The sequence below is a fragment of the Notamacropus eugenii genome, chromosome 5 (genome assembly GCF_028372415.1).
Source record: "Notamacropus eugenii isolate mMacEug1 chromosome 5, mMacEug1.pri_v2, whole genome shotgun sequence".
In the NCBI taxonomy this organism is placed as follows: Eukaryota; Metazoa; Chordata; class Mammalia; order Diprotodontia; family Macropodidae; genus Notamacropus; species Notamacropus eugenii.
The window spans coordinates 460812762-460825972 of NC_092876.1; the positions used below are offsets into that span (position 1 = coordinate 460812762).

Sequence of the window (13211 nt, forward strand, 5' to 3'; positions counted from 1 at the left end):
TTGGAGTTTCCTAGGGAACTAACTGAGTGAAGTGATTTGCCTACTGTCACATAGCTAGTTAAGTACATGTCAGAGGTAGGCTTCAGCCCACATCTTACCAACTCGTAGACTATCTCCAAAGCCATACTCCTTGTCAGGGCTGGATGACAATAGCAGTGAAGCAGTAGACATTAGAGTCATGCATGTAAGGGTTGCTTTCTACCCTGTCTCTGAATCTCAGTTGCTTTATCTGTCTCTGCTAACGTAGTTAGGATAGGGCAGTGAAAGCCCATGGCTCTCAGTGCTCCTCTGGGTCAGCATTTTGGCAGCATTCAGTAAACGGTCATGATAATGAGATATGAAAGATGGTGTCTGTGTTCGTCAAGTTACTGCTAGACAGCTATTAAAGCTGAAGAAGGCCAGGAGTGCCAAACCACGGGGGGTCCAAAATAATATTTAACATAATATTGTTTCTTTGTGTGACAAATGTAATATTGTGATGACTGAGACAAAAATCTTGCCACCAGATTTTCTTTCTTTTTTTAAAATCAGAGCTAATATACATTTAAAAGTCCAACCAGACAGCTAACAAGACCACCACAGACTACTGAGTAGATAATCAACCTATTCTGAGAATGGAAAAATATGCCAGATGTGTGAAGGACATGGAAATTGCTGACAGAGAGGGCACATATCTCTTGCCAGTTTGTATTTGAGTAGACCTTTCTGTACCATCTGTTGCCAATTGATTACAGAATTGTTGTTGCTCAGTCCTTTTCAGTCGTGTTTGACTCTTCATGACCCTATTCAGGGCTTTCTTGGCAAAGATAGTGGAGTGGTTTACCATTTTCTTCTTCATCTCATTTTACAGATGAAGAAACTAAAAGAAATAGGGTTAAGTGACTTGCCCAGGGTTACCCAGCTAGTAAGTTTCTGAGACTGGATTTGAACTCAGGAAGATCCTCTGTGCTAACTGATCCTGATTACAGAATTACAGATGGATAAACAAAGTAGAAGAAATTGCTCACTGCACTCCCACCTCCGTGGTACTTTTAAGTACATTTTCTATACAATTTTGCAAAAAAAAAAAAAAATAGTATCAGTTTACTAGACGTTACTGTTCCCATTATATCTTCCTTCAAATATTCATAAAAGTGAATAATTCTTGCTGTAAACTTAATCCGAAGTGCTACTCTCCTTTATTTAGAGTCCCCAGAGAAGGTGATAATTATACTTTCAGCATAACATGAATCCTGGCACTTTCAAAAACAAGTCAGAGTGGAATGTTAAGATGGCGCCCAACCATCATCCCACTGCTTAATTCCAAGATTTTAAAGTATTTCCACCACCATTTTAGAAAGAAGCTTACCGTTCTTGCTCTTTTTCCATCAGATTTATGAATTCATCACTCTTCTGAACGTATTCCGTGTGTTTTCTTTTTTCTTCCTCTAATTCCAATATTGTTTGTCTGTGAGCTTTTCCCACCATCAGAAGCTGGTCCAGCATTCGTTTGTAAGACTCCTGTTGTTTTTCAACAACTTTGTCCAGCTATAAAGGAATTAAAAGCATTAATAATTCCTGCAGTATGTTCCACAGCAAATTATTCATATCCTTCTGGAAATATACGTTATGACTTAATTTCTTATTGACTTTCATATACAGTATTTCTAGACTCCTCAGAATTTTTTTTTTTTTATTGAGGTCTTATGTATTCATCTGATGGTCAAACCTGTGGATCCCAGGGAAGGGAAAAGAATTTATTATCTCTCTTTTTCTGAGCATTAGGACACAGTTCATGTACCCACCTCTTTCTAGAAAAATGAAGCCTGTGGAAACCATCGAGGGCAAAATCTGATGAACATGTTTTCATTCTTTGGAAACTTTGACCTTTGCCCATATTCATCAGAACTATTCTCTCCCTTCTCCTGAGAGCTCTTAGAACCACACTAAATATTCCTCTCTGGATCCATTGGCCTGTCTAGGGTTCAGTTTCTCATCTCTCAAATGGGGGGACTAATTCTGTAAAACTGTGACTCATGTTATTGATGTGCTTGTCAGGGTTGTGATCTAGGATGATAAGGGGCCAGTTTTATTGGCTTAGGAATCTGAAATAATAATCACTTAGTTTGAACAAATAGTAAATAGCTCATGGAATGACAAACTTCTCTAATGTGATGAAGCTTTCAAAGCTCACCTTTTGGGAGATCCACATGATGATCATAGAGAAATTAGGTTTTCTTCCCAGATTTTTATGGGAGAGTTTTTTATGTTATCAAGGGTAAATGTGGAAGTCAGGCTGGAAAAAAGAAAACCTAGGTCTTAAGTCTCTTAGGACAGTAATTGCTTTGCATAATATTGAAGTCTGATTATCTTTTCAGTAAAACTAAGTCTGGGCCTCTTTAGTCCTTCATAGGTACCTAGTGTAGGGAACTTCTCTTGAAGAGAGGTCATGTTTTCCACAAAGCTCACGGCTCAGAACCTAGGAGAAACTGAAATATTAGGGGAAGTGTCCAAGGAGGGAGGCTGTAGGATGTAAAACCATCTGTTTGCCTTTCTGAAGAGGTAGACAGAGACAGGAGATGTTGACTGAAATGAATGAGGGAAATGAGATCTAAAGTATCTACTCCTTGTACTGCAGCGTCTCTCCCCCTCCTTTTTCCTCCCCTGAAATGATTTGGGGGCTTTGTTTAAAGAAAAATCCTGTAATTTGAATCACTTGCTAGACGCAGGCTACTAAACTCCTCTTTTTAATAGCAGAATGCCCTACAATTCCTTGTTTTGAGAAGTGCTGCACCTCCCAAATGTGGGCTGGTTCTTCCCTATTAGCAAGAGGGGAATGGAAGAAGGAAGGATTCTGTGGTGAAGATTGAAGTATAAATGAGAAGATTTTTTCCTTTTCATTTTTTTCCTGCACAATTACAGAATTATGCAGAATTCCAATTTAATTATGATTTAAGACATCTCAAGGACCACCTTCTTCAAGCCTTTCCTGGTCCCTCAACTGCTAGTAACTTCTCTTCCCCCAAATGACCGTGTGTGTGTGTGTGTGTGTGTGTGTGTGTGTGTGTATGTGTATGTATGTGTTGTCTTACTCAAGAGAATGTAACTCCCTGAAGGCAATACTGTTGCATTTTTCCCTTTGTATAGCCCCACTTTATGCGGTACCTCCCTGGCACACAGTAGGTGCTTCCTAAATGCTTGTGGATTCATTGACTACAGTCATGAGAGACTTCTAAAGTTCTCTATACTGAGTAGTTTTAAGAGAATTTTCCTAAAGCTCTTCTGTTCATTTCGAATAATGAGTTTATTTAAGGTCATGTATTGATATATTTCTATGTGGTTTCATTGCTATGCAGATGACATAACTGTCCAAAATGCACTGTAACAGCTCTTTGCCATTTATCCTCACCACATCCCTGTAGGGTAAATATTATTATGATGATCATTGTTTGCCATAAACAGTTTTTCTAAATGGACTAGGTTTTCATGTAGATGTGAAGCTCTGACGTGAGCAGGACCATGTTCTTATTACAGCTACCATCCTTACAACCCTCCCCCCCCCCCCCCCCCCGCTCCTTCTACTATATTTTCCCCAGTGAATTCTACTGATTTAAAAGATTCTTTACATTTAAAGGTGTATAAGATGCAAATCTAGGCTCCTCTGTCAAAATATTATACTTTTTAAAGCTGGATTCTATGGCAAAGAGCTATTAGAGCGAGCATTTGGGGCAGTTATGTAACCTACACAATCAGTGAAACCATATATCAACCATAAATTAATCATTTAAAATATTACATCACTCTCAATAACTGGAATATCTTGAGGTACAACTTTCAGCAGTCTTACTGATGTGTTTAGGAAACATGTCACTGAGATTATTTTTAGCAGTGTCAAGCAGGAAATATAGCACAATTAATTTTGGCTAAAGACATACTTCTTTCAGTAGGTTTCACTTTGCCCCTGTGGGTATTTCCTCACCCTACAGAGATCACAGACATCTATAACTCAAGCACTCTCAGTGATACTATGACCAGACAATCACCGTGACCACCCTGGTAGTGAACCCCTCCTAATATAAGCAGGCTGGCCATCAAACAACAGACATCTATGTAGAACCATCCCTGGGACTATATCTAAATCCTTTACAGTCTTGGTGGGACTCACCTCCATGTCATCAAGAGGCAAAATAGGGGAGCTTTTTAGTAGAGGGGATTTAGATCTGCTCTAAATCTGTAAAACTCTGTTATCGGAAATGTTACGTGCACATAGAGACAATGAGGTATATTATCAGAAATCAGAAGGTTTGAGTTTTGCTCTGGTGCCCCTAGGCAGGCAGATCTTTATTTCCCTACCTGCCAAAGGAAGGAATTCTATGAGACTTTAAAATTTCCATTTCTGTTCTAAGAACCTAACATGCCCAGTGAGTGACAGAGTGCAAGTTTAATTCCAGGCCTGCTCACCATCATTATAAAAGCTCTGTGCATAAGTTATTTCATTTTATCTTCACAAAAGCCCTGTGGAGTAGGTGTTATTATTATCATCCCCAATTAACAGATGAGATAATGGAGGCTGACAGTTAAGTGACTTTCCCAAGGTTTCACAGCTAGTAACGTCCGAAGGAGTATTTGAACTCAGGTCTTCTCAGCTCCACGTCTGGCATTCCATACTGACTTCTAAAACAATCCATAGTTTCACCTTTTTGAATCTCCACCCCGAAGATGGCAGCCACTCTTATAAATTGGCTTTTATGAATCGCTGGAGTTTGTTTGTTTGAGTTTATCACCCAGTGGTCAATGGTCTGGTAACGAATGTGCTCAAACCTCGCTCAACTGTTTGTTCAATAACAGTCATGGTTCATCACTGGACCCATACTTGAAGTCTTTCCAAGAAGGACTATTTTGGTTTGGAAAGTTAGAACGCTGGTAAGTGGAGCTTTATTGGAGTATATCAACATGTTTTTCTAGGAGCAGTGAGAGAGTTGATTTGATTATGCTTGTAGACCTGGAAAGAGGGCAGCGCAAGGCATACAAGAGTGGATGCTATGGCAATTGCTTAGGAAAAATTAAGGAAATGATGTAAAATATGGCTAGAATCCTGGGCCTAGAAGGAGCTGACGCAAGCACCAATATAGATAGATGGTGGAGGGGACTGGGAAGTGGGAGCAAGAATGAGAGCTCTGGTCCTGAAAGGTTAAGTTCTGATGGTTGATGAGGTAAAAAGAGCTCAGAATCTGAAGCCAGAAGAGATATGGTTCCAAATTCTACTCCTGACACTTTGCAGCCATGCATAAATCACTTATTTCTCTGACTCGGTTTCCTTATCTGTAAAATAGGAATAAAAATACCCATAGCAGCTATCTTACAAAGTTGTTGTGAGGCCCAAATGAGATAACACGTACAGAGTGCCTTAATGCTGTAATTACATAATGTGTTCTTATATAATATATAATGTAATTATGTAAAATGTGCTCATATAATGGTATAATACCTAATAATATAATGCCATTACTAATATCTTCTCTTACTATCTCACGTGCCTTCTGTTTCTTCCTCAGCTAGGCTAGCTCACACCAATCTCCGTGATATTCCGATAATCTCTGAATTTCTGTGATACTTATTACTTATACTACAGAGAATATGGCTTTATTCTTCTGTGCCTGCTTAGTTCGTCATCTGGACTATGAACTTCCTGAGAGCACAGGGCTTCTGTCACATTCCTAGTGTGGGTCCCTGAAGAACCTTAAAACGTAGTTCTTGATGGCATATTTGGAGGTTCTTGGGTACTTATCGGTCGATTGATAGACGTACGTGATGTACGTATAGCTCTCCATGTTCTTTCTCCTACCACACAGTGTTTCATATAGTATATACTATTTTATATGTATAATATATATTTGTATGTAATATATTTGTGCACACATATACATAGATGCGATTACACATGTCAGAACTCAGTTTGTATATTTCTTCAGTAAGTATTTGATTGATGGCCATAGAAATAAATCAGATCGTCCATATGGGATACATAAAGCACATAAACTCCTATGTAAACTCCAGAAACAAAGGTAATTTGTATTTAGTGTACATGTTACATCTGTTATTCTTTTGGTTATTACTTTATATTCATGTATAGTTACCTGTCTTTACAATACTACCTGCTGTAATGCCTCATTGTGACATAGAAGTGACCATTGGTTCTTGAAGGTCAAACCAGCCCAGTACAAGCCCTGACAGGTCACGCACCTCATGAATACACTTGCATTCTCTTCTAATGAGTATTGCCCCTCTTTTATCCAAGCAAGAGATTTCTGGAGGCTTAGAGTGATGCCATTTCTGGTGTAATATTTGTCAGGTTGTCATCACTATGCCCAGCTGGTAGAATCACACATTTGTGAAGGACATTAGTATCAGTACACTTAATCTCAATGGCTGAATACAGTGATTGGGAGTCCTTGCTACCTTGATTTACTGTGTGCACACTCTCTGAATCAGGCTTCACCCTGGATCTCAAACTACATGCCTCTCCTGCCCCCACCCCACCATCCATCCATTGAGCTCCCAGGTGATCTACATACAAAGTCATCCACAAACTTCTTGGGATCAGCACTCGAACCATACTCTCAGATTGTCCTCGCATTACCACTTCTGCCAGAACAGACTCTGGCTTACACTCTCAGCTTCCGCATAGTTATGTTACTGTTTACTTTGTCTCCCTCTCACTTTTTCCATTTCACCTCCCCCTTTCCCCCTCCACTGAAAAAGCTTTTACTTGACTTTTTTGTGAGAATTACCTGCCCCATTCCATTTCTCCCTTTCTTCTCCCAATATATTCCTTTCTCACCCCTTCATTTTATTTATTTAGATATCATCCCTTTCCATTTAACTCACCCTGTGCCCCTGTGTGTGTGTGTGTGTGTGTGTGTGTGTGTTATCCCACCAACTACCCAGATACTGAAAAGTTTCAAGAGTTACAAATATTGTCTTTCCATGTAGGAATGTAAGCAGTTCAGCTTTAGTAAGTCCCTTATGACTTCTCTTTGCTGTTTACCTTTTCATGCTTATCTTGATTCTTATGTTTGAAAGTCAATTTTCTATTTAGCTCTGGTCTTTTCATCAAGAATGCTTGAAAGTCCTCTATTTCATTGAAAGACCATTTTTTTCCCTTGAAGTATTATACTCAGTTTTGCTGGGTGGGTGATTCTTGGTTTAAATCCTAGTTCCTTTGATTTCTGGAATATCATATTCCAAGCCCTTCAATCCCTTAATGTAGAAGCTGCTGGATCTTGTGTTATCATGATTGTATTTCCACAGTACTCAAATTGTTTCTTTCTGGCTGCCTGCAATATTCTCCCCTTGACCTGGGAACTCTGGAATCTGGCTACAATATTCCTAGGAGTTTTTCTTTTCGAATCTTTTTTCAGGAGGTGATTGGTGAATTCTTTCAATATTTATTTTACCCTCTGGTTCCAGAATATCAGGGCAGTTTTCCTTGATAATTTCATGAAAGATGATGGCTCTTTTAAAGCATTCTTCTCCTCATTGGCTTTTTGGGCCTCTTTTGCCATTTGAGTTAGTCTGTTTTTAAAGGTGTTAATTTCTTCAGCAATAATGAGAAATTTTAAAGAACAGATGCAAAAGAAGTCTCTAGGAAAGATTTAAAACAGGGAAATCTTAACTTTTTTTGTGTTGTGCCACCCTTTTGCAGAACCATGATTCCTCTGAACTTCTCAGAATTGCATTTTAAAATGCACAAAATTGAATACTTAGAATTACAAAAAGAACCAGTTATAAGATTATCCAGTTGTTAAAAAAAAAAGTCAAGGTCCTCCTGAAATCTCTCCATCTACCTCTTGGGGAAAGGGCTCTGGTTTAATGGGAGAAGAAAATAGGCTGATATATGTGGCAAAGGCAGAAGATGATGGATAGCTCAGATGCTCCACTGGTGTCCTCACCAGGAATAAGTGAGAGAGACCTCTGAAATGGTCTGTGGATATTCTGTAATGAACTTCTGGGAGACCATGGACCAGAATTGCAGTGAATGGGCAAGTATTAACCTTCATTGTTGGAGAGAATATCTACAGTGATGAGATTCAGTTCCATCTAAGATATCCAGTGTTTTCCAGCAATCAGACTTCTACATTCCTTACATTTTGAGGTATTTTTTCTTGCTAAATGCTATCCACAGTGACAAAAATGTGAACTCTCTGCATTTAAATACCTTAGAGTTTAAATGGAGTAATATATAACACATGTAAGACAAGAAACCATCAGTGTTGAAGAATGGGTAGAACATTGGAGTTGACGTCAGAAGACTGGGGTTCAGTTTTGATTTTGTCACTGACTAGGCGTTTCACTATTCTGATACTTAATTTTCTCATCTGTGAAATCAGGATAGTACTTCACATTTTTTTAAAGAGTTGCAATATATATAATCACTTTTTAACTGTAACCTACTTTACAAATGTAAATTATCTCTATTAATTCTCAAAGAGACTATTCCTCTATTCCATACCCAGATTCATAACAGCGCCTGAGAAAGGAAAAATATTCTTTTTCACATGGAAGAAAAGAAATGGTAATGATTCAGGCAACTTGTAAAGGTGTCCTGTTTACTATGTATATTCCCACCATTTCCCTCACATCGGCCCAGAACCTCAACTATAGCTTTCAGCTCAGCCTCTCCTTAGTTACTTTGTTTTCTAGATCTATGTAGTGCAGCAGTCACTGGTGTTGGAATTCAACACTGTCAATTCTTTTGTCCTCTTCTTAATGTTAGAGAGGATTAAGGGTAGATTTCTTTGCTCTTTCTTGTCGTTCCACATAATGAACCATTTGCTAGGCTATTGTTTTCTTATATTGTTCTTAGAAATGAAAAATAATTATTAAGCACCTGCTGTATGCAGAATTCAGAGTGATACAATGATATGTCAGTAACCAAACATTTAGTAAGCGCTTACTATTTGCCTGGCACTGTACTCAGAGCTGGGGATACAAAGAAAAGCAAAAACAAGGTCCCTGCCTGCCCTTAAGGAGGTCAATGTGCAAAAAGCCAAAACCACAAGTGGAAAGTGATCTCAAATAGAAGGCAGTAGCGGGGGAATAACTGCCCTCAATAAGGTAAGTAACCCTCAAACACATACATAACTGAAATGCAAGCTATTATATCATAAGTGTGGAAGAAAAAAAGTGCTCTGAAATTTCAGGGAAGATTGTTATCACCCGGAGATTCAGAAAAGGCCCTTTGGAGGAAGTGGTATTTGAGTTAGCTTTGAAGGATGGATAGGAATTCAGCAGGTGAGGAAAGGAAAGGAGGAAGAGGCAACAGGCTGGTTTAATATTCCCATCTGCCTTATATACCTTGTGTCTACAAAAGTGATCTGTTGCCTCTGAATTTCTCTTAATTCCATAGCACTTGTCTGTGTCACTTACTCAATTCCTGTGTTATGCTCTAGGTCTGGACCAAAGGGAAAATCTAATAATTGTTTCATAGGTAGAACATAAACTCCATTTTTGTTGTTTTAAATATCCCTGCTGCCTAGCACGGTGCTTTGCGTATTCCTCCTTTATCTTCATGATTTCCCTGTGTTTATTATGTCCAATTTACCTTTCATTTTCATTGTACTCAGTTGTTTGCACGTTGCCTTCTGCACTGGAGAGCAAAGACGCCTTTTGCCTTTCTTTATCTCTCTAGCACTTAACACAGTTTCTGGCACATAGTAGGAGCTTAATATATTATTTCATAAGCACTTGATCAATATTGTTATATTGAATCATTATTATTGTTATTTGGAGAAGAATAAAGCATAGCAGTTACCTAGTCCAATTTCCCTTTCAGCTGATGAGAGAGTAAATGAAAGCGCCCACTTAGCTACAACTAGAAGAATCAGAATTGGAATCCAGGTCTATTGAATCCATGTCCTGTGCTTTTCCTCCCACCCCATTTCTTCTCTTTCCATTAGTTTAACAACTGACAATTTTGTCCTATAATCTGTCGCATTTGTTCATTCCGTAAATATTGTGGTAAGCAGAATTCCTGACTTGGGTGGGAGTTTGAGCTGTATATAATATTGTGATTTTATGAGTCTTGTTATCAACTGGTTGCTGTCTATGCTATTTTGTATCTCCAACAAGGCTCCCCTCAAGACTGGAAGATAATAAGCATTCAGGAAACACTTGTTAAATGGAAAGGCAGGCTAAGTGGTTTACGAGCTTTAAGTGTTTATAATAAGCATTTCCATAAGATAATGCATTCTGGAATATAGCTGAGAGAGGTTCTTGACAAATTCAAAGTGGCATTATATTGAGACTTGGCACCTTCTCTGCAGGAGCTCAGATTACAGTATGGCCATCAATTCCATCACCCTTTCAACACTCTTGTGAGGTATGTGACAAGGATTATTATCCTCCCCTCAGGACTGAGGATGTACTTTAGGCCAGGGATAGAGGTTGGGACAGACACCAGGGCTCCCTTAGTCTCCTTATTATGGAAAGGAAAGGCATACCTTACTGTGTTATAGGTTTCCTTTCATTCGTTACCCTGTAAGAAGGAAACTTAACTCCATCTAACTTAATATATTATATGTTTAGTGCCCTGAAAACTTAATTCTTAAAGGGAACTACCACTCCCCCCTTTTAAACATGTTCTGCTTACGAGGATGTCTTTCTGTGGCATTCATGCATATATGGTACATTCCTGTGCATGAAATAGACTGGAGCAGAAGGAGAAGTAGAATAGAGAAGAATAAGGAGCTCCCGGCTTTCTTCCCAGTTTTCTCGATTTGATTGCATTTCACCCTGGGTTAGCAGGTTCCTTCATTGGTGGTAGATGGTAGTAACGTTATCAGAAATTTTAGGATGTGACCGTTTCCAGAGACAGCAGGGATACACTTAAGAGCACCTACGTGTTTGGGACTATGCAAAGGTATATGATACTAACCCGAACCCTAAATGCCCATGTCACCTATGTGTCTGAGAACTGATAATAAGGGAGAGGGTGATTTTTTAGAAAGCCCCTTTTCTTGGAAAGATCCTCGACCTAGCCCAAAGGTGACCTGTGTAGGGTATAACCATGCATACTTATTTCTCTTATCATTGTGTTTATAAATTATAAGGTTTTTCTCTTATTAGACTTGTGCTGTTATGTAAATTTCCCATGTGTAGTCAAAATCCAAAGGAGACAAGGATAGTTAATGGTATCTTTTCTACAAATGAAAAAAATAATGTTTTATTTACTTAAATGTTTTTACCATACATGGGCTTATAAAAAGAAAATAGATATAGACCACTTAGTGGTTTATCCAAGGTTTTGGATCTTCTCTCTCTTTTGGCTTAATTGTAATCCGTAGTAAAATGCTGTATTAAAAGTAGACTTATCTTTGTAGAATTGCACTGCCTGGAAAGATGTGAAGTCCATCAGGCTAGATTTGAACTCAGGTCTTCCCAGTTTCAAGTCCAGTGTGCTTACGTACACCACACTACCTAGCTGCCTCCTATTTGAGAGTTCTCTACTCCTTTTACCTCCCACATTCTAAGCTCCTTGGGGAGAGACACTGGGCTGACTTGTATTCCTTTGCTTCACATTTTACTGATGAAACTGAGTCCATTTGCCAAGGGCTCCATCTTTTTCCCTCTTCCCTATCTTCTGTCTTTGATGCTCTGCCTGCACAGGTGATGCCATTTCATCGTTTCCTCTAACAGATCGTCCCTTCTGTCATCCTCACCCTCTCACTTAGCATCGGTCTCTCTCTGTAGTTACTAGCTGTTTCCTTACTGCCTTACAAACATGCCCATGTTTCTCCTATCCTTAATAAACCCCTTACTTGACCCTTCTATTTCTGCTACCATCCTATATCTCTAATATCCTAAATTTAGCCTTTTGTAACTAAACTTTTTGAGAGGGTTTTCTGCAATAGTTGTCGCCACTTCCTTTCCTTCCACTCTCAACTTTCCGAGGCTTCTTATGACCTCCTTATTCAACCAAAACTTCTCTCTTCAAGTTACAAGTTATTTCTGAATTGCCAAATAGAATGGCCTTTTCTCAGTTCATATCCTTCTTGACCTCTCTGCAGCCTTTGACACTGTTGATCAACCTCTTTTCCTTAATAATTCCTTCTTTTTAGGTTCTAGGGACACCACCGTCTCCTGGTTCTCCTCCCACCCATCTGTCCACTTCTCTGTCTCCTTTGTTGGATCTTCACCCTGGTCACACCTGCCAACCACGAGTGTTCCACAGACTTCTGTCCTGGGTGCTTTTTTCTTCTCCCTCTTTTTCACTTGGTGATCTCATCACCTCCCATGGATTCAATTCTCTCTGTGCTAATGATTCTCTGATTGCTTATCCTGCCCTAACCCCTGTCCTTCCATGTCATCATGCATTTCTAGTTGTAAATATCAAACTGGATATTCTGCAGGTATCTTAAACTCTGCATGTCTAAAACTGAAATCGTTGTCTTTCTCTCCAAAATTCACTCTCCCCTCCAAATTTCCCCATCGCTGTTGGAGTGCTCCACCCTCCTCCCAGTCACTCAGCATCACAAACCAACCAGTCGTCATCCTTGACTTCTCACTCTGTCTTATTCCCTAAATTGTATATGTTGCCAAGTTCTGCAGATTTTTACCTTCGTAACATCTCTTGAATAGACACCCCCCCCGACATTGCCACCATGTCTCCCCTATTGTGGAGTCTACTTGCCACAAATGTCTTTCCATTCCAGGCCATCCTTCTATCAGCTGTCAAAGTGATCTTCCTAAAGTGCAGGTCTGACCATGTTACTCTCTGCTCAATAAACTATCATCTCCAGAATCAAATATAAAGTTCTCTAGTGTTCAAAGCCCTTCCTAACGTACCCCTTCCTTTGCAGTTGAATTACACTGTGTTTAGTGATGGACCAAAGTAGCTTACAAGCTTCTTGAAAAGACATTTTTAATTTTAAAGACACTTTAAATTTAATTTTAAAAAGTAATTATTAGCTAGTAAGATAATTTATGTGTGTGTATATATGTGTGTGTATGTGTGGGTGTGTGTGTATATGTGCCAACTTGTGTAGATAATACATGGAGGATGAGTTCAGAGTAGGGGTAATGTCATGTGGATCGAAAAGTTCAAGAAGACTCCATTGAGGAAAATCTGTCCTGGTGTCAGGGCATGGATGAGGGTTGAGGCTGTAGACAACAGAGCTAAGTAAGAAACCAACAGAATGTGTAAGAAAAAATAGTAAAGGAGTTCAGCCTGA

The 13211-nt window shown here is 39.1% G+C and overlaps 2 protein-coding genes across 9 annotated transcripts in view; one reads left to right on the forward strand and one right to left on the reverse strand.

The window, feature by feature from the left end:
* CMSS1 (cms1 ribosomal small subunit homolog) overlaps positions 1–13211 on the forward strand; it is a 414416-nt gene that overhangs the window by 130922 nt on the left and 270283 nt on the right. The gene's annotated exons all lie outside the window — the stretch shown is intronic.
* Positions 47–13211, reverse strand: part of LOC140507271 (filamin A-interacting protein 1-like) — a 216600-nt gene continuing 203435 nt past the window's right edge. For all 3 annotated transcript variants that reach the window (XM_072615385.1, XM_072615386.1, XM_072615387.1), the window contains one exon: positions 47–1527. In XM_072615385.1, coding sequence (XP_072471486.1) covers positions 1345–1527 — 183 coding nt within the window. In that variant the 3' untranslated portion in view covers positions 47–1344. The remainder of the gene's footprint in view (positions 1528–13211) is intronic.